The 20,290-nt window shown below is 31.4% G+C and overlaps 2 protein-coding genes across 3 annotated transcripts in view; both read right to left on the reverse strand.

The window, feature by feature from the left end:
• The window catches only part of LOC115875981 (scavenger receptor class B member 1-like), a 116,054-nt gene extending 106,419 nt beyond the window's left edge, over positions 1-9,635 (reverse strand). Inside the window, exon 1 of the mRNA XM_030891620.1 lies at positions 9,437-9,635. Coding sequence (XP_030747480.1) covers positions 9,437-9,575 — 139 coding nt within the window. The 5' untranslated portion in view covers positions 9,576-9,635. The remainder of the gene's footprint in view (positions 1-9,436) is intronic.
• A 4,166-nt stretch (positions 9,636-13,801) lies between these two features.
• Positions 13,802-20,290, reverse strand: part of LOC115875982 — a 65,037-nt gene continuing 58,548 nt past the window's right edge. For both annotated transcript variants that reach the window (XM_030891623.1, XM_030891622.1), the window contains exons 27-29: positions 17,731-17,900; positions 17,380-17,566; positions 13,802-14,033 (exon numbers count right to left, since the gene is read on the reverse strand). In XM_030891623.1, the coding sequence (XP_030747483.1) occupies positions 13,870-14,033; positions 17,380-17,566; positions 17,731-17,900 (521 nt within the window). In that variant the 3' untranslated portion in view covers positions 13,802-13,869. The remainder of the gene's footprint in view (positions 14,034-17,379; positions 17,567-17,730; positions 17,901-20,290) is intronic.

The raw sequence follows: 20,290 nt of genomic DNA on the forward strand, positions 1-20,290 counted from the left end.
GCATGTGAAAAACTTGAAAGACTTTTTTCTTCACCTGGTTAAGTTTGCAATAAGATTAGGTGTCGTTTGAGTGATGATAGTGTGGACCGGACTTTTACTTCTAAAACCTTACTATACAGAAGAAAAATCTCTTCTAAATAAGTAGTGATATGTTATTTCTTACTGTTTTTACTTCTTTACTCTTTTGAGGTTCGTATAATATTTATTGTCAATTATTGAAGCTTAAATAATATGTTATGTATGTTGTTTAATGTATTTGTTATATTTTATGATTTTATAGACATTTGCATTTTTAATTTAATAATACAAGACTTTTTTTTCAATTCAGTTTGTTTATGTTGTTTGATGCGAATTTTAAGTTATACCTGTCTATTTTTCTTCGCTTGTATATATTTGTGTTTATGTTAATTTTCTCCTGACTGTGATTACTTAATAATTTGTTACTATTTTTATTAAAAAACTATTTTTTTATCGATTTTACTTTTCAAAACGATCACTTGTTTGCTGATCGATGAACTGCACCATCATTGAACAAAAACTATCTAGTACCGGAAGTACCGAGAGAATCGGGAAATTCCGGTTTCTTAGAGGTGCAGTATTGAAATTTCCGGTTCCATAAAACAGCTCTGGTTCCGCACATCCTAGTTTAGAGTAGCTATATCAGCGCGAAGGTGAAGGAGCAAATCATTTTATTGAAAATCGCATGGATTTGTTGGTACCAACAATCACTCCTGAGACTGGTGCACTGGTCTCCATGGACTGAATTATAGAATGAATTTTTCCTATTAATTTCAGTAGTTCTTATTTAATGTTATTATACATTGTCATTTTACATTACGATCTAAACAATCCTAACTACTAGTCTTGACCAGTCTTAATCAAAATAATGAGGTGCCCGGTGGTACCTCTCGCAATCTCAAGGTTGTGGGTTCGAATCCTACAGCCGGTATTTCATCAGCCGACTATTTTTATTAAAATAAAAATAGTTTAGGTACCTAGAGTACTTGGGATTCACAATCCTGAGGTAATAATACGCGGTTGAAGCGTAGTGCTAGCCACATTACCTTCCTTGTATACCGAACGGCTCTAGCATGGCAAGCTGTAGCTTGCTACTCCCAAAGCGTTGAACGCTTTGGGAGCTAATATTATAAAAATAATAAAGCAAATTGTGTGTTTTTTTTTAAATAAAACTGACGCATTTATACTTACAATACAAATTTTGAAAGATCTCACGTGAGATTATGGGAGGGGGGAGGGATAGACAAATCTCACGATACTCCATCAGAGGGGAAAGGGGCGTCAGAAAATCCATAAAAACACCTCATGTAATTTATGGACGCTCATTAGGGATACAACAAATAAAGTTGTAGATATACAGTGTGTTTCTCAAAAGTGGCTCACCTCTATAACTTTTTTATTTTTTCAGATTTGGTATGTTAGAATATGACATAAATTAGGTTTGATTGACGTATTCAGTTGTTTTCGGTCACTTTTCCTGTTTTACCGGAAATTACTACAATTTTTGATATTTAAATGGCACTCTCTGTATTTTTTTATTTGATTTGATAGAAAATTATATTCTGAATCTGAATAGAATGAAATATGTCAAATTTTGACATTTTCGCTTAAAAAAAGGCTGTGTTAAAAACACTAATTTTTAATCAAGAAGTCTTAGAAAAATAGATTTGATCGTCTAAATTTTATTTTTTTTGTGGTTTGTCTTTTTTATTAAAGTTAAATAATTTAATCATACTTACATATTTATTAGCTGTCATATCATTTTCCGCAGAAAATTCTAGTACGTGTTTGCCAGTCCCTGTTTATCGGTTATTGATTGTTGCTATTGAAATAATTGAGATAATTTAGTGACACATTTCCTTATATCTAGGCCAGAAGTCATTATCCTTAATAAAAGATGAGCTTAAATGGCAGTGAAAATTTCTAGAAATGTTTATCCAATGTATTTTACGTATTTTTCATTATTGAAAGAGATACCGTTTGATGATAATATCTATGATTACTAGTGTTTACGACTATAATGCCCACTTGCACCGTTTGTATAAACTTTGTTTAAAGGCTAAACAGTGATTAACTATAATAAAATATGTATAGTTAATCACTGTTTAGCCTTTAAACAAAGTTTATACAAACGGTGCAAATGGGCATAAGAACTTCTAGTCGTACACATTAGTAATAGAAAAAAGTTTTTACTACATCATTGTTCAGAATACCTAATTTTAGGTTAAATAATTTTATATATTACGTCGTATGATCGAAAAAAACGACGTCAGGGACGGGGAATTCAACCGGGGACATCAGGGACGGCTGGGGTCAAGCCCTAGACATCATAAAAATGCTTTTTAAATTTTAACTTTGAAGATTGCAATTCGGGAAATAAGATTTTTTTTGAAATAAAGAAAGAATTTTTTTTTGAAATAAAGAAAGAAATTTTTTTTGAAATAGATTTGTATATCTAGAAACGTTGTATCATTTCTTCATCTTTCTATAATTAGTGTTAATTTTTGAAAAGTTTCATGTCAATTTTTCGTAACTTTAACGCCGTTTTTTTTCATCTTATGGTAGTACCCTTCGCATAAGATTTAAGTAAATGACCTCTGTAAAGTTACAATTATGAATATAAAATTTACATAACTAAGTTCTTAAAAAGGTTATTTATGTAGATGTAATTAATTGTTGTCAAATATAGTAATTTTCAGCCTAAATTTAAATTATTGTTATGACTAAAAATAATAAACTCAAATACGCAAAACAGTTCATTGTTCTGAATAGTTGTTTATTTATGGACATTCTTATTATTCCTAAATAAGCGATTAATAGAAGTAGGCAATGGAAGATTTCTTGCTAATTTATAAGACCATATGTCTGTAATATAAAAATGGTTTTATGGTAAAAATTTAAATCTTTGTTAACGGTTATGGGGAAGATTATACGTAAAAAATAAAAGAAAGGAGCTGAATAGAGGAAAAATAGAAACAAACGGAACACAGACAGGAGAATATATACACACAAAAGAAACAAACGGGAGCATAAACCACAACCTCTTCAATATACGGATGCGTTTCAAAAGTGACTCAACCCTATAACTTTTTTATGTTTCTTTCTGTTTTACCGGAAATAACTATAACTTTTGATTTTTAAATGACAACCTTGGCATTTTTTTACTTTATTCGATAGGAAATTATAATTTTACAATTTTTATTTAATATTAATATGTAATAATATTATTTTAGATTATTTTTAAATTATAATTAGATGGATATTTCGAAAAAATGCTCTAATAATTACAGTAATACCAGATATACCGTATGATCGAAAAACGGCGTCAGCGATAGCTATGAAGTGAAAATCGCTGTCATTTTATATGTAAAATTATAATGGGAATGTGATCGATGTTCATTTCCAAGCTAACTGGACACATACAGTATTACAGATTCTGTTTAAATTGTATTGTATAACGTTTGATAGATAATATCAGGGACGGATATAGGAATTAATTTTAAGGGGGCCCAAATAAAAAGCAATGTAGAATATGCTTTTAGGGCGCCATTTTTAGCCAAAAAGAAACAATATTCAACCCAATTTCTAGATTTTAGGGGAGGTCCGAGCCCCACGCCCCCCCCCCCTGTGTATCCGCCACTGTATAATATTGAACACTTTTATTATAATATTGAAAGTTTTACTATTTTTATTTCTATAACCTTCTGTTAAATAAATTATTGAATAATATAATTAAAAGGTGTCTTTGTAATTGATGCACATAGATTTTTTACTCCGTTATAAGTATGAGTTATTAGTATCTATAATTAGTTACTTCGCGTGTATAAGCACTAATTTTTATTTATAGATGAATTAAATTAATCCTTGTCATATTTTAATTATGTAGGTTAATTTTACTAAACGTTATTCTTATAATAACAATTTGCGATGCCATATATTTTTTTCTATTTTAGAACTATATTTACCTATTATTATATTGTTTATGGGTAGGTACATGTGTATCTATAGATTCCATTTATCAATATAATGATATAAAAAAAACTAATGGAGTCAATCGTTTAGAAAAGGCATAAAAAGTTTGCATTGACGTCATTTTAATATTAAGTTATTCATGTAATTTAGGTCTCCAACACTAGGAATCAATAACAAGTTTTTTTGGCAGACGAATCTATGTGGAAATTTGTTGTATTTTTTAGCTTTAAATAATCACGATTTCTACGATTTATAATTATTGCTATTAAATCATTAAGGCTATTTTTCCATAGAAAATATGTCTAAAATTTATTTATCATTTAATATTAAGGCGGCTACAGACGGCATGGCAAGCCTTGGCCAGTGCCCGTTCGTTTCAACGTTGGCGCATCGTGTGTATGCAAAACATATGGCAAAGCAAAGGCAAGGTTGGCGCTGGCCAGGGTTCGCCTATGAAGCGGTATTTTCTACACACATCAAAGGGACTTGTTGAAACTCGCCAGTGGGCTTGATCGCCGTACACACGACATATGTTAGTCCATGAGAGCTTGAGTTTAAATGACAGTGTAAGGGTGCTGTAATGAGAACTTTACAGGGGCCTATTCTTTACTTCTTCTGTCAAAATAAAATGTTACTGTAAAATAGATAAACCAGTAACAGATGATAAACTCGATGGTACAATTTTTGAATTCTACAGAAAGAAAAATAATGATAACAAAAAATACAATAAGCCCCTGTTTATCATTCGTTGGAACGCCCTGTACATATACAATTAATAGACAAGAAATGGAGTCGAACTCTATTTCTTGTGTTATTTGTATCCTTGTACAACGTTCGCCTTCACTTGCCTCCAAAAGACTGGCAAAGATAAAACGTGTAGTGTGTACGGTCGTCGGTGCGCGAATATCAAGCAAAGACAAACGCTTCTACAAACGTTTGCTGAAACGCTGGCCATGGCTTGCCATGCCGTCTGTAGCCGGCTTTAGATGACTGCTGGAGGACTAATGAATGAAACTGCAGGTCGCACAACGTTCAAGGGAACAAAATTTGCTGGGAATAACCAAGAGAGACAGTAAAAGAATAGAGTGGATACGACATAACACCCAGGAAATAGATGTCATCTACAGAGTCAAATCCCTCAAATGGCAATGGGCAGGACACCTGACAAGAAGAACAGATAATAGATGGACCACAAAAATTACCGCATACTACCACGAGGAGACCTGGAAGAAGACCGAACCTGAGATGGGACCTGAAAATGATGATGCTGATGATTAGATGACAATAGTTTTGTCCTAATAATTTAATGAATCATTTTAAGAATGCGTAGTAAAAATTGGCAATAGTAGAGGCTTTGGTATAGTACAGAAATATTTCTTTTGGTGATTTCGATGAAAAATGATTTCTATGAAGAGTTTGATGAGAGATTGCTTAGGTATGCCAACAAATGGGAGTAGTATGAATGCGGCAAATTCTTCTCTAAATATATTTAATAATTGAAACGTTTCAGTCCACTGTACAGGGTGTCCCATTTTGGTTGAAATCATACGGTATCTCCGTTATTAATGAAAATAGAAGGGTGCGGTTTGCACAAACCTGTCCCCCTTTTTTGCCAAACGGAAGATGCCGTAAACAAAATTTTCATAGCCCTCTTCGTTTCCGAGCTACAGGGTCTTTTTGAAAATTTTGCAATTTGGGACACCCCCTGTATCTCTGTTATTGTTAAAGCTATCGAGAAGGTGAAAACTGCTTATTGTAGAACTTTTTATGTAGAATACAGTGGCGTATTCTGTTTTTCTACCAAAAATATTTTTGAAAATATGAACTAAAGTTATGTTTTTTCAAATGGAACACTCTGTATATTTATAAATCATATGATCTGTCTTGCCATAAGCTTCCCAGAAATATATATCACTCTATATTTATTTTCTTTATTTACTGCAATATTTAAAAGTTTTTATTATAAGATCATATTTATTAGTAGGCCATGATTGATAATAAAAGAAACTAAAGAATTTTTAAAAGTATACTGCTATCTGTCTCTTTTTTTTTATTTTGGGAGCCGCTAATAAAAATTCTTTATATATTAGGAAAACTTAACTCTCTACCGCAATTTATAAATCTTGGAATACGTGTATACGTACGAATAATCTATCGTATCGGAAATTTTGATATTCCTTTAGCTAATTTACGTGAAATACACTTTCAGCAAGATGGGAAACATTCCCCCTCATAACTATTAAAATATTAGAATTTTGTTAAATTATTATTTTTCAAATCAATGAATTGGAACTAATGAACACATATCCCCGATTCCCGGATTTCGCCGTTCTCGATTTCCGATTTTGGGGATTTTTGAAATACGAAATATATCGTGGGCACTGCAACAATGTCGAACACCTGAAAAATGCTTTAATAATTCAAGCTTTTAGAAATTTGCAAACCCATCCTGTTATAAAAAAAGAAAGATATATTCATAGATTCATGGTAACAGTTATTTCAAAAGTAAAATATATCAATCCCAAATAAAATTTCAATATTTGTATGACTATTTTAGTAAATACCATTTTGATTTTTTCTTATTTATCACGGCCTACTAATAACCAAAAGATATATTTTAAATATTGCAGTAAATAGTCAAAATAAATATAGAGTGATATATATTTTTGAGAAGCTCATAGCAAGACAGATCATATGATTTATAAATATACAGGGTGTTCCATTTGAAAAAACATAACTTTAGTTCATATTTTCAAAAATATTTTTTTGGTAGAAAAACAGACTACGCCACTGTATTCTACATAAAAAGTTCTACAATAAGCAGTTTTTGCCTTATCGATACCTTTAACAATAACAGAGATACAGGGGGTGCTCCAAATTGCAAAATTTTCGAAAAGACCCTGTAGCTCAGAAACGAAGAGGGCTATGAAAATTTTGTTTGCAGCATCTTCCGTTTGACAAAAAAGTGGGACAGGTTTGTGCAAACCGCACCCTTCTATCTTCACTAATAGCGGAGATACCCTATGATTTCAACCAAAATGGGACACACTGTACAGGGTGGGCTAAATTGAACAGTTTTAGAGGAAAACTAATGTCGGTGCCTGGGAGCTCAATTTTTATCTTAAACATGATGCTAAAAACCGCACATCGATATCTGTTACCATTTCGAAGTTACGGGATGTTTTTCAAAAATGTGCATTTTTAACAAATCGCTGTAACTTTTTTGCTACATAAAATTTTGTATTTTTATGAAAACATTTCCAAAGCACCTTTTTATGTATAATTTAATATTTTTTTCAATTTTTTTAATTATAATTTTATGTTATAACTTAAACTAACTAAAATTTTTTTTAATTAATAATTTAAGAGTTATTATCAACAGAAAATAAATATTTTTTATTTGGGACACCCTGTATATTTTTAATTAACTGAAAAGAACTTTAAATTACCTTTCCCAAAATATAGCACACTTGATACTTTGTTATACAGTTATACCCTTCGAAATACAGAATTTTTAAAAGTTCGCCACTTAACTAGTATATGTAGGCTTTGCATCCCTTATTGATGATCTGCCCCTAATGGAACCCGAAAACATATTTTTCCAGCAAGACGAGGCACCGCCTCACAACGCTGAAGTTATCAGCAATTTTTTGCCGCCAGTTTCGAGATAATTGAATAGCTAACCAAGGCCCCAGCCGTTGGGCGTCGAGGATTTTTATCTTTGTGCATATGGAAGACTAAAGATTCTTATTTTTAAATTGCCCGTATATTCTAGACAAGAATTATAAGTACCATTGGGATAAAAAAAAAGTAGTACAAGAATTAGTAGTCCCAGATAGAACTCCTGGTCTATAAGGATATTGATATGTTCTCGAATTTTGGATATAGCCAACAACACTGTTTTTTTGTTTAACCCCAATGTATCTGCAATGTCCCTTGTGGGAACCCCATCCCTTAATCGCGTAAATATAATCGATTTTTGCTCTGAAGTTAAAGGCATTTTTTAAAAATTACGTGACACAAGAATTCTGATGACAGTGAGTTAGCAGTTTGAAAGAAAATATTTTATTATAGACCAGCAGATTAAATCATATTTTGTTGTACTACTTTTTCGATAGCAATGGTACTTAGCGGTTATGCGAGGATATCTTTTAGTGATGAAACGGATAGTTATTTGGCCGGATACCGAATACCGGATATTCGGTAAGCTGAGAGGCCGGATGGCCGAATATCCGGCAGCCGGATATCCGGCCATCGCGATTGTTTCAGTGAAATTGCTGATGAAAATATTAGGCAATGTCGCGATCAAGAGAAAAACTCAATTGCAAGCGTGATCGACTACTACTTGAAAACAGTTCGAATTGATCACAGCCGGGACCCTTACAGTTGTCGGATAACGCAAACCACTAACCCAATTTGACGAAATTTGCGAAAATATACCTTTCAACTCCCTGCAGCAGTGTTTTTAGTAAGAGGTTGTTTCCCGAGCTGGTTTGGTTTACGACAACAAGCGAAATCGCCTATTACCGACAAACGCTGAAAATTTAATTTTTATTCACCATAATTTGCCACTTACTAATTTTGACTATTAATTTTCTAAAATTCCCATTGCTAAAAGAAAAAGAACAAGGTAGTAAATTTTAAAAATCTGTGTTTTTTTTCATTTATTATTAGTTACCTATTTATGTCACTATATGAAGTTTTCATTTTAGTATTTTTCATTAAAGTGAATAATGAATATTTTCAGATTTTTTGAAGTTTTTGTTATTTTCAGCTTTAAATAAAAGCAATTAAACTGTAAATACATTATTTTTTTATTATTTATGTTACTTTTTGAATATTCGGTAACTCCGAAACGGTAATAGATATCGATGTACAGTTTTTACCATCATGTTTTTCATAAAAATTGAGCTCCAGACACCAATATTCGTTTTCGTCTATCTTCTATAGAAAAGGGTGTTTCCCTTTAAAAGTGTCCATCCTGTACGTATTAATACGTTTGTCACTGTGTATACATAATTTGAACGTGAATTGCTTATTTTTAAAATATGATGTGCAATATGTGCAATATTTCGAAAACAACATTTTAATATGAAAAAACAACTACTTTTTAAATACCTGTAATCGATTCATAGATTGGTTTTTAATTTCAGTATTTTGTATGAAAATCGTTATAGTATGCTATTAACCACAGAAAAAAAATAAGTATGAATAGTTTCGATTTAAGTTATTAAAGTTATGTTAATAATGACGTAAAAATACACAAATTTGCTACAGTACACCAATACATTTTCTTTTAGGCTTTTTCGCATCCGCAGATGATTAAAACTGAGTGTTGATCATCTGCTGATGACACTTAATCTGAACATGCATTCAGAGACTCCAACATTTAAAGTAATATTTCTCTAAACCACTTAAAATACAAACTAAAAATTTAGGTACTTACTTCTGAATCCATGTACAGCCTCTATAAGTTTTATCGATGTATCCACTAAACCACTAGTTATTGTCACACACTTCTTTAAGAACCACATACTTCGGCTTTTAACTTCAACCAGTCCATCAACGTTTTTAATAATTTTCATCTAGTGTCCCTTGGTTTAGACAATCGCGAAAGCTCCAAATTGTTGCTGAGCGAGACTCAATTAAACTGACTATAATTTTATTCGGTGTTGATATTATTAAGATGGTTTTTTAATATATTCCTAGTAAGAAGATAAGATTTTCAATATTTATTCATAATTAGGTCAATCTGACCTATGCATGACCTCAGATAGTGACGTTTCGTGTCGGAACATACACTGCTGCATATGTTTTCAATTTTGAGAATATTAGATATACTGTCTGATTTATTAATATCGTGTTTAGTATTTATTCACTTATTCAGAAATTCTTGTTCTTTAATTACAGACAATCAATAAAACATATTTTTTTTAATTGCAGCTTCATAAGAGGTAACTTTAATGTGCAAGTTTTAAGAAATAATATGTTAATATTGTATAATCTTTGTTTTATATTAAATATAAAGCTCCAATCGAGTGTCCCCTATCTTCGGATTGTGTGGATACTTTTCGGATATATCTTCAAATTCGCACCTTGAGTATAGTTCGTTCTTATCTAGGTACCGCTTTGGTTCTTCTGTCGCAACTCCACATTAAGTACCCCATTACCCTTCCCGTGTTCTTCTGAAAGGTTCGCGTATATATTTGATATCAATTAAACTTTTAATTTACCTTGTTCATAAAACGTGACCACCCCAAAAAAAAAAGAAAAAAAGCAGAAAAGTACTTTGCGAGAATGTTCCTGGCAGCCTAAGCAACGCAACTCTCTCCTGAAAAGGAGAGTTTGAGAAGAAAGAAGAAGAATTAAACTTTTAGTTACGTAATCGAGGGCGCAATTTTTAAATTCATTGTTGCCAGCTGTGGACATAGTCGGCTCCGTGCTGACGAACTGGAACTTCAATTTCACTCTGGGAATTCAGGTGGTAGCTCTGCTGTAAAAAATGTCAAGTTTCCGCCGCATTTATTTATTTATTTCGTGACATTGTTATTCGTTTTGGCATTTTAGTTTTGTATTACGAGTTTTTGGTTTAAATAAATAGTGTTGTGATACCTTAAGATTAAAAATGTTTACTAGAAAACCTTACAGTAGAACATTGTTCTTTTTAGAACCTCTTTTAGTGCGAAGTGTACAAGATATCTTAATAGCCGTAAAAAACTCATCGCAAATTTATTAGAATATTTTGAAGGGGAAAGCGGTAGTAATGGCCCTTTATGTCCCTTAAGTGCTGTTAAGAAGGTGAGTTTTGTTGATGTAAATAATAACTGTTTATATATTTATAATTAATTTATTTTTGTTTTCTAAAATATTTTGATTAAAAGAAAATATGCAAAAGTGGGCAACGCTGTGGTCAAGCTTAATCACGTGACTAAAAGTTTATTTGATATGAACTATACTGGAGAGTAATTCTTATAATTTTATAGGGTTTTTATAATGGTCTAATAGCTAAAAGAGTTATGAAGCCGTCAGAGTCAATTAGGTTTTCATAGGGTTTTTATAATAGTCTAATAGCTAAACGAGTTATGAAGCCGTCAGAGTCAATTAGGTTTTCATAGGGTTTTTATAATAGTCTAATAGCTAAACGAGTTATGAAGCCGTCAGAGTCAATTAGGTTTTCATAGGGTTTTTATAATAGTCTAATAGCTAAAAGGGTTATGAAGCCGTCAGTCAATTAGGTTTTCATAGGGTTTTTGTAATAGTTTAATAGCTAACAGAGTTACGAAGCCGTCAGAGTCAATTAGGTTTTCATAGGGTTTTTATAATAGTCTAATAGATAGGGTTTTTGTAATAGTTTAATAGCTAAAAGAGTTATGAAGCCGTCAGAGTCAATTAGGTTTTCAACAAATAATTTGCAAATTCAAATTTCACCGTCTGATTGGCGTTATGTTTCGTCTAGGAACAACTATTCTGTGTTATTATTTATTTTAAATTTTTATGTCGATAAACATACCGCATACGTCTTGCAAACTGTAATTACGCATTTAAGCAATAAATAGAAATATTAAAAAAATATAAACAACAATCACATTAGGCATAAAATCAATCGCTTGACCAGGGAATGCTTGGCAAATGCGATTGCTTGATAAACAAACAGTTTATTTTCGTAATTATCCTGAAAGATAATTACAGTGTTCAGTGCAATACTATAAATGTAGCCGTAAAAGCTAATAACTGCAGCTGAAAAGTAGACAAATTAGATAATATATCATAGAGAAATATAAATATATTATTTTGATATCCATTTTAAAATTCTCGGTATCGATATCTGCTATTCAATGCCATGTCAAAATTCAAGACAACTCGTTGAAATATGTTTTATTGAAGATGATAAATATTTGGCGTACGTGACAAATGCCCTAGTTTTTACTTGTAAACTACACAATTTTCTAGTTCAAAAATATTTTTCTTTTAGATCTAGTGATTATACTAGATTATATATGTATAGGACGTTGTTTACAGTTAAACCAAAGTTTACTTAAGAATCATATTTTAATTCTGTAAACTTTAGTTAAAATTGTATTTTTATTTTTCTGCAGACTTTCATATGACATGTAATTAGGGTTTCCATAAAGGCTTTGAGAAATTCCGGACAAGTAAACTCAGAAATCCGGAAAAAATCCGTTCAAATGAAATCTGAAATCCGGATAAAGTCCGGACGTCGCAAAAAAGAAACTATAAATTTATTTATGTATTATTATAGGACGTAAATAACAAATCAACAAAATATAAACTAAAAAAACATTCACTTTCCAACCAAAAGTGAAAAGTTTGAGTAAGTAGAGTTGTAGCATCGTAGAGACTAAAATATTCAACAAAATAACTGAGAAATTAATTCAATTGTAACTGTAAAATATTTTACTAAGTTAAATTGTTTTTGCGGTCAGGCTTCCCGGACGCTTTTCCAAATCCAGGCCGAACTGCCTCGGACACTTTAAAAATACGGACATGTCCGGGGTAAATCCTGACGTATGGAAATCCTACAAAATCCTACATGTAATGGCAAAAAGCGCTGTCAATAAATAATTTTTGATAAATACAATGACAATGAAATGAAAAATACATCAAATATGCTTCTGCTTAATTTTTCAGGTATCTGTGAATATAACTATAACGTCAAGTTACAGGTCGAATCACACATCGAATCAACTTATTTCTCAATAAAAAAATGTAATATGACTCCATTGTGGCATTTGCTATAATTTTGTTGATAAAAAAATGACGGTTGAACAAGAAGTTGGAATTCACATTAGAAATTGAAGAACAGAAGAAGAAAAACAAAGTAAGATATGTTGCTTTCCTAGATCATATATACTTACGTGGATAAGTAACTCAGTATGGAAACTATCGCAAACATATCAACTACTTCCATTTATCTTCTTTTTTTTGTTGAACACGCGGTGCTTCTACTCTATCTGTCCTTGCGAGGACCTATCGTCCGCGCGCCAAATTTGAACATAATTTTAAAAATTTAATTTGCAAAATGCTTAAATTTGAACAATAAATTGAATGTTTACTGTCACAAAAATTAAATTAGGTAAAAAATACATTTAGCCACTCCGTACGAATATCAATATTCTTAGGAAATCTAACCAGAAAGCATGCATGTGGCTTAATATAAATAAAAGAATAACTGAATACTTTACTTGCCTATGAAAAGATAATTCGGGGCCCTTTATATTAGAACTTTCACATACTAAACACATTCTAGTCATTTTTACGAGTATTTAGAAAGTCCAACGAAAAAAAAAATAGAAATATAATAAAATTGCACAAACGTAAAATTAACTTCTCACTGAACACACTCGCATACTTGGCTATATAAAGGCTGGCGATAAAAGAGTAATTAATACAATTTTTGATTTAAAAAACGCAAAAAACAAGCATCGTTACACAATGGAAATAAGATTACCTATGACATATGATTATGACAATATGATGACAATGACAAGTTGGTTTCCATAACTATGTATGATTTGTACTTTCCTTTGTACTTTCTAAATCGTATAAAATTGTGATTATTTTGAAAATACGTGCAACTTTTAATGCGCATGCGCAAAGTAAGGTCCTCGAGAAAGACAAACCAATTGAACGTTTCATAAGTGCAATAGAGAAGGTTTGAAAATGGCATGTCATGATGTTGGAGAGATATTTTTAATGCTAAATTTATGGCGTTGATTTATCCAGGTAATAGCTAATATATGATCTAGGGTTGCTGCTCATGTCATTCGTACAAAAATTGACAGACGACACGCACTTAATAATTATTATATTGGAGACTATTTAACTCACATTGTACATTTACATTTATTTTTATTGATATTATGAATTTTTTGAATCTATGGAAATTATCCATAATGAAAACGTTTCTTCTCCATTTTCGTTGCTCGTTCCTAAATTATGAACGATTTTTAATGCCAAGGCATTAATAGTATCAAATCTTATTACCACTGCTGTTCCAAGCTGATCCGGTTTTGGTAAATTTCCTAAAAATATACTTGGAATAAATGGAAGTACATTAATATAATATAAACTGAGACGTAAGGTTCATTTACCACAACACCTGCAGTATCTAGCTATCAAAGTCCAAATAGTCTATATATTATAATTCGGACTATAATATATAGTTTATCTAACTAGAGAAAACACGACAGTCAATGCAATTTGCTAATTTAACATTTCCGATTGTAATTTGTGTCATTTTTGTCTCTTCTCTTTGGAGATACTCTGTTTATACCCAAGGACTGTATATATATATTCTAAAGGATTGTTCGATCGCGTCAAATCGCCGCTGTCGTAGTCGCCGTGGAATGCTACGTCACGCGCTGACCAGCGGTCCACAGTGCGGCGGATGGTTATTCTAGCGGGACAAAATCTCAAGAGTAATGTTTGGGACTTAAAATCTAAGAACGTAGCAAATGGTCTAATATATAGCAACTATATGGTTAAATTTATTTATTTATTAACAACTTAATTTATTAATAAATAAATACAAGATAATAAAACTATGATATTATTCGTACATGACACACAAAAACCGTATTGTAAACTATTGCCAAATACATAAAGTTATGATATCAAAAAACTCTTTAGCAGTTTTTTTTAATTAATTTGTAATCTTGTGACACCCTCTATAATTTATTTTAGTTTTTTTTTATTTTGAAAATAACAAATAAGATAGATATTTTAATTTTAATTTTAACACTCGGTAATTGTAAATTCATATATAGTAAGTATCTAAGAAAATTTTTTAAACTCAGTGCCTTTTGATGGAGTTGTTTTGTTTTTATACTATCCGATTGAAATGAATCTTTTTGGGCATTCACCTGTTAAGCTTGAACTCCCTGTGACTATGACTACCTGTGTTGGTAACTATTGGTAACTCAAAAGATCTACATCATTCAATATTTCGATATTTGAAAAAAAAGTGAAAGTTTGATATCTGCAGAACAAAGGCACGAAGGATTTTAACAAATAATATATGTACAGTAGAAAAGTATATACCTTTGGCAATCTTCAACATAATTTGGCTTTCTAATAAAATGTATAAGCACTTGTAAATATTTTGTTTCCGTATGATCTCTGCCTTGCTGAGCAGAAAACGATCAAATTTGGTTGATAAAAATGTATCGAAATACAAAGAATATTCATGCATTTTTGTATCAATTGGAATGTCTACTATTTATTCTTATCAGTACACATTTTTTGGCTTATTTCTAACCAAACGCTTTTGTCCCGCTAAATTTATCTTCCAACGCACTGTGCGCTCGTCCGTCAAATGCAAAAATAACTGTCACTGTCTAAAATCTTTAGCGCCAACTTCAACTCGGTCAGTAGATGACGTAAAAAAAGCTGACAGTGCAGGAAGATAGGAATCGAACTATCCTTATCTCTATAGTATCCTTGGTTTATACCACGGTAATTAAAATTCTCTAATGCAGTAATTTATATAAAATACTTGGGGAAGATTATACAGGGTGATCCGAATTGTATTCGGGAAACTTCGGCAGCGTATTCTGCAGATAAATATAAGTAAACAAGTTTGTACAAATGCATGCCTTAAAATGCTTCGTGTCGGAAATATAGGGTGTAGAAATTTCATTTTTATGTCGATACTTTTCAAATAATTTTTGAACTAACGACGATATTTGGATGAAAATTGGCATCTGGGTTTTTTTTGACATGGGAAATTTGATTTTGATGTCTATATGACATCTACTTCTAGGGGACGCCACCTACATATTTTTTAACTGGTTTGAAAAGTAACAACTTTTTGTGTCCATATCTGTATAAAACTACTGAGTAAAAGCACATACATTTTCGCCGTTTTTTACATAAAAAAGGTGTCTTGGTAAAAGCCGCTACTAGTAACGGTTCTCAAGATATTTGGAATTGAAATAATCAATACATGTCATCATTGAACATGCTGATAAGATAGTTATTAGACTTAAGAAGAAATTAGTACAAAAGTAGAAGTGAGTACAGATATGTTGTTGTTTTGGAAGTGTAGGCTAAAACTTCATTCAGAACGTCGAAATTAGTGGAATAAATTAGTGGTTTCAACTAGCGTAGAAGTTTGTTCCTTCAATTTGAATGTAAGCATTCAGAACGTCAAAATTAGTGGTAGACATTATCAATTAAGCTTCATTCAGAATCTCGCAATTAGTGGTATAAATTAGTGGTTTCATTTACACTTTATACTTTTTAGTTTATGATCATTCACAATGTGTAAACAGTAAACACAACTAAAATTTGATAAAATGACATTCCTCGCAAATTTTGAAGTATAATTAGTGGAAATGTTAAAAGTTTGGTAACTTTTTCCACTAATTGAAAATTCCAACCACTAATTTTGACGGTCTGAATGCTTACATTGATGAAAATGAAGCTTTAAGCTTCATTCAGAACCTCGCAATTAGTGGTTTCAATTACACTTTATACTTTCTAGTTTACGATCATTCACAATCTCTACAAAATAATAGAAAATCCTATCAACAGCTTGCGATAGTCAGTTGTATCTATAGAGAGAGCCTAATCTTTAGTTTATAAAACAATCAACTTTTGATTTCTAACCACAATTTCATTTGACGGATGATAATCAAAGGCCAAAATGACATTCCTCGCAAATTCTGAAGTATAATTAGTGGAAAAGTTAAGTTTGTTAACTTTTTCTACTAATTGAAAATGACTACCACTAATTTTGACGTCCTGAAATAAACTTCTACGCTAATTGAAACCACTAATTTATTCCACTAATTGCGAGGTTCTGAATGAAGTTTTAGTAGAAAAAGTTAACAAACTTTTAACTTTTTCACTAATTATACTGCAAAATTTGCGAGGAATGTCATTTTTGCCTTTGATTATCATTCGTCAGGTAAAATTGTGGTTAGAAATTAAAAGTTGAATGTTTAATAAGCTAAATATTAGCCTTTCTCTATGGATACATCAGACTATAGTCTGGCGAACAACAAAATCCTTAACAGTGATAGATGTGTCTGTCATTTTAATTTCAAAGTAATTTATTTTATTTTACAAAGAAATAAGTTGGTACAATTGGAACGCATAATTATTATATTTAAATTTTGAGTGACAAGTGATTTTGAGTAAATTGTGTTTTTAGACAATAAATAATATCTATTGTAAATGATCGTAAACTAAAAAGTATAAAGTGTAATGGAAACCACTAATTTGTTCCACTAATTGGGAGGTTCTAAACGAAGCTTAAGAAATATTTAATTGGTCTAATTAATTTAATTACTTATCCGTTATAATATTAGTCCAAATAAATACTCAATATGAATAATTCATATTGAGTATTTAGGTAATTATTACCTTCAATATCCCGTTCGTGAGGATCGAACATAAAATAATGACCTCCTTTAAAGAATAAGCTGATCCATTGCTCATTGGTACTCAAAATGCAAGTGCTTTCTTGTTGGAAAAAAGCTTCCAAAGTTGTACATAACTTGCTGGCAACCAGCGTTTCTGTTATGACTGGTTTATATATAGTAATGTGTATCTAAACAAATCAAAAAAAGTTATTTATATTTCTAGTTAATACAAATTTACAGGTATATAGGTTTCATTTGTTGAAAAGAGTCTGGGGTTTTCCTACTAGAAGAAAATATACAAAATAAAAAGTTATTTTTTATTTTGTATATATTTTGTATAAATTATATATACCTGCATATTTCCAACAAAAAATCTTCTTAAAATATTTTCCATTCCTAGTTTTGGATCCTTTGGGCCATATGCAATATACGAATCTATATATAATTGGTCGCCTGTATTTAAGGCAATATCTATATGTTTGTGGTTCCAATCTTCTATTGACATCAAATTGTGCATTACAACTAAAAATATTTTAAAGTTTTGAAAAATTGATAAATTACTAAATATCTCTACTACCAGAAATCAACAGAAGAATTCAGTTAACATGGTGTACTTAAATGAGAAATAAGAAACTCAATCTCATATTCAAATCTAGTATGCCTCTCTCTCTAAAGAAGAAAATATTCGACCAATATCTCCAACCAGGCATGACCTATGCATGCGAAACCTGGACACTTAAAACGGACATCATAAGAAAACTTCAAGTCGCACAACGCACAATGGAACGAAATATGCGGGGAGTAACCAAGAGAGACGTAAAAGAATAGAGTCGATACGATAAAAGCCCCAGGTAATAGATTGTAGCATTTTTTATTTCCTTTAATAAAATTGAATTTAAAAATCTATTTTTATTTAAATTTCTTAGTATTGGCGCCATCTATTTGCTAGATGCCAAAGATATCAAACTTCATTTATAACAGTTCACTTGTCTTGTTTATTAGCGCCATCTATTCGCTATATGCCAAACTTCCTTAACTTGGACCTGCATAGCCAACAAAATAGACAACAATGGGCCCAACTACAAAGAGAGTATGTGAGGGAGGCTACACCATAATTGGAAATGGTTGAATAAGCTGACAATGATGATGATAATGATGATGAAAGGGCTAATAAAGTTTATACAACCATTGCTTTAAGCAATATTGTTAGTTATATTTTTATTATAACGTACCTGACACTATACAGTTTGGTATATCTTGTTTGTTTCTGGACTCTGCAGAATAACTTGAGGAATTTTGACTCTTGTATCCTCTGAGCATCGCCTCTGCTCCTTTAAGATGGTATCCATTTCTACCAATCATTTCGAGTTTCTTTGCTTCTTATGTTTGCGTTCGCTCTCAGCCTTAAAATCACAGCATAATATACCGTGGGGTACATCGGAATGTGGGACATAGGAAATCCCATGTAAATTTAAAAAAGGTCTAATATTATCTCCCCAGATGATTTTTTTACTAAAAATGTATTACACTTTTTTGAAGAGGCGTTAAAGTTGTACTGTTGTCTAGAATTTCGTTTTGATTGGAATTTGATCGTTTTCTGCTCAGCAAGGCAGAGGTCATACGAAAACAAAATATTTAAAAGTGCTTATACATTTTATTCCAAAGCCAAATTATGTTGAAGATTGTCAAAGGTATGTACTTTTCTACTGTAATTAGTAGGAATATTATTTGTTAAAATCCTTCGTGCCTTTATTCTGCAAATATCAAACTTTTTTCAAATATTGATATATTGAATGATGTAGATCTTTTGAGTTACTAATAGTTAACAACACAGGTAGTCAGTCACAAGGAGTTCAAGCTTAACAGGTGAATACCCAAAAGTTTCATTTCAATCGGATAGTATAAAAACGTAACAAATACTTGTTAAAGGGTTAATTGAAGAGTATTCAAAAGAAGAATTGGGTTTTGCAAGTACTATGAGCTTTAGGGCTAGTGGTAGTAAGGAGTAAGGATGCTGCTGTAATTATTGAAGCCTTAACTCCATCGAAAGGCACTGAGTTTAAAAAATTAATAGCTGCCCATACACGGAAAGGCCCGGCCTTCGGACTTGGCCTTGAGGCCGGGGCTTTCACCCAAATTACCATAGCGGAAATATATCCGCGGACTTTGCCTTAGCGCAAACCTATGGTATTTTGGGTTAAAGGCCCGACCCAAACCAAGTACGAAAACTGGAACTCCGTGTATGAAGCAGCTAATGAATGACATCAGTAGTCAGTTCCAATTTTCCTCAAGACAAAAACGTCAAAATGATGTTCTAGTTAAATAAAGCATGACGATATGCTAAAGCCTTACTTTTTACTTTCTGCTAATTTATAATAAAACTAAATGATTATTACTAGTTTTAATAAAAGTTTAAAAAATTGTCTTAGATACTTACTATATATGAATTTACAATTACCGAGTATTAAAATTAAAATATCTTATTTATTATTTTCAAAATAAAATAAAATTTTTTAAAAGAAAATATACAGGGTGTCACAAGATTACAAAGTAATTAAAAAATAACTGCTAAAGAGTTTTTTGTAAGTATTTCAGCTGATATCATAATTTTATGTATTTGGCAATAGTTTACAGTACGGTTTTTGTGTGTCATGTACGAATAATATCATAGTTTTATTGTCTTGTATTTATTTATTTATTAATAAATTAAGTTGTTAATAAATAAATAAATTTAACCATAATATGGTTGCTATATGTATATTAGAGCATTTGCTACGTTCTTAGATTTTAAGTCCCAAACATCGCTCCTGAGATTTTGTTCCGCTAGAATAACCATCCACCGCACTGTAGAGCGCTGGTCCCTGCGTGACGTAAGCATCCACGGTGACTACGATTGCGGCGATTTGACGCGA

The sequence above is a fragment of the Sitophilus oryzae genome, unplaced genomic scaffold (assembly GCF_002938485.1).
Source record: "Sitophilus oryzae breed Bouriz unplaced genomic scaffold, Soryzae_2.0 scaffold_1396_pilon_pilon, whole genome shotgun sequence".
In the NCBI taxonomy this organism is placed as follows: Eukaryota; Metazoa; Arthropoda; class Insecta; order Coleoptera; family Curculionidae; genus Sitophilus; species Sitophilus oryzae.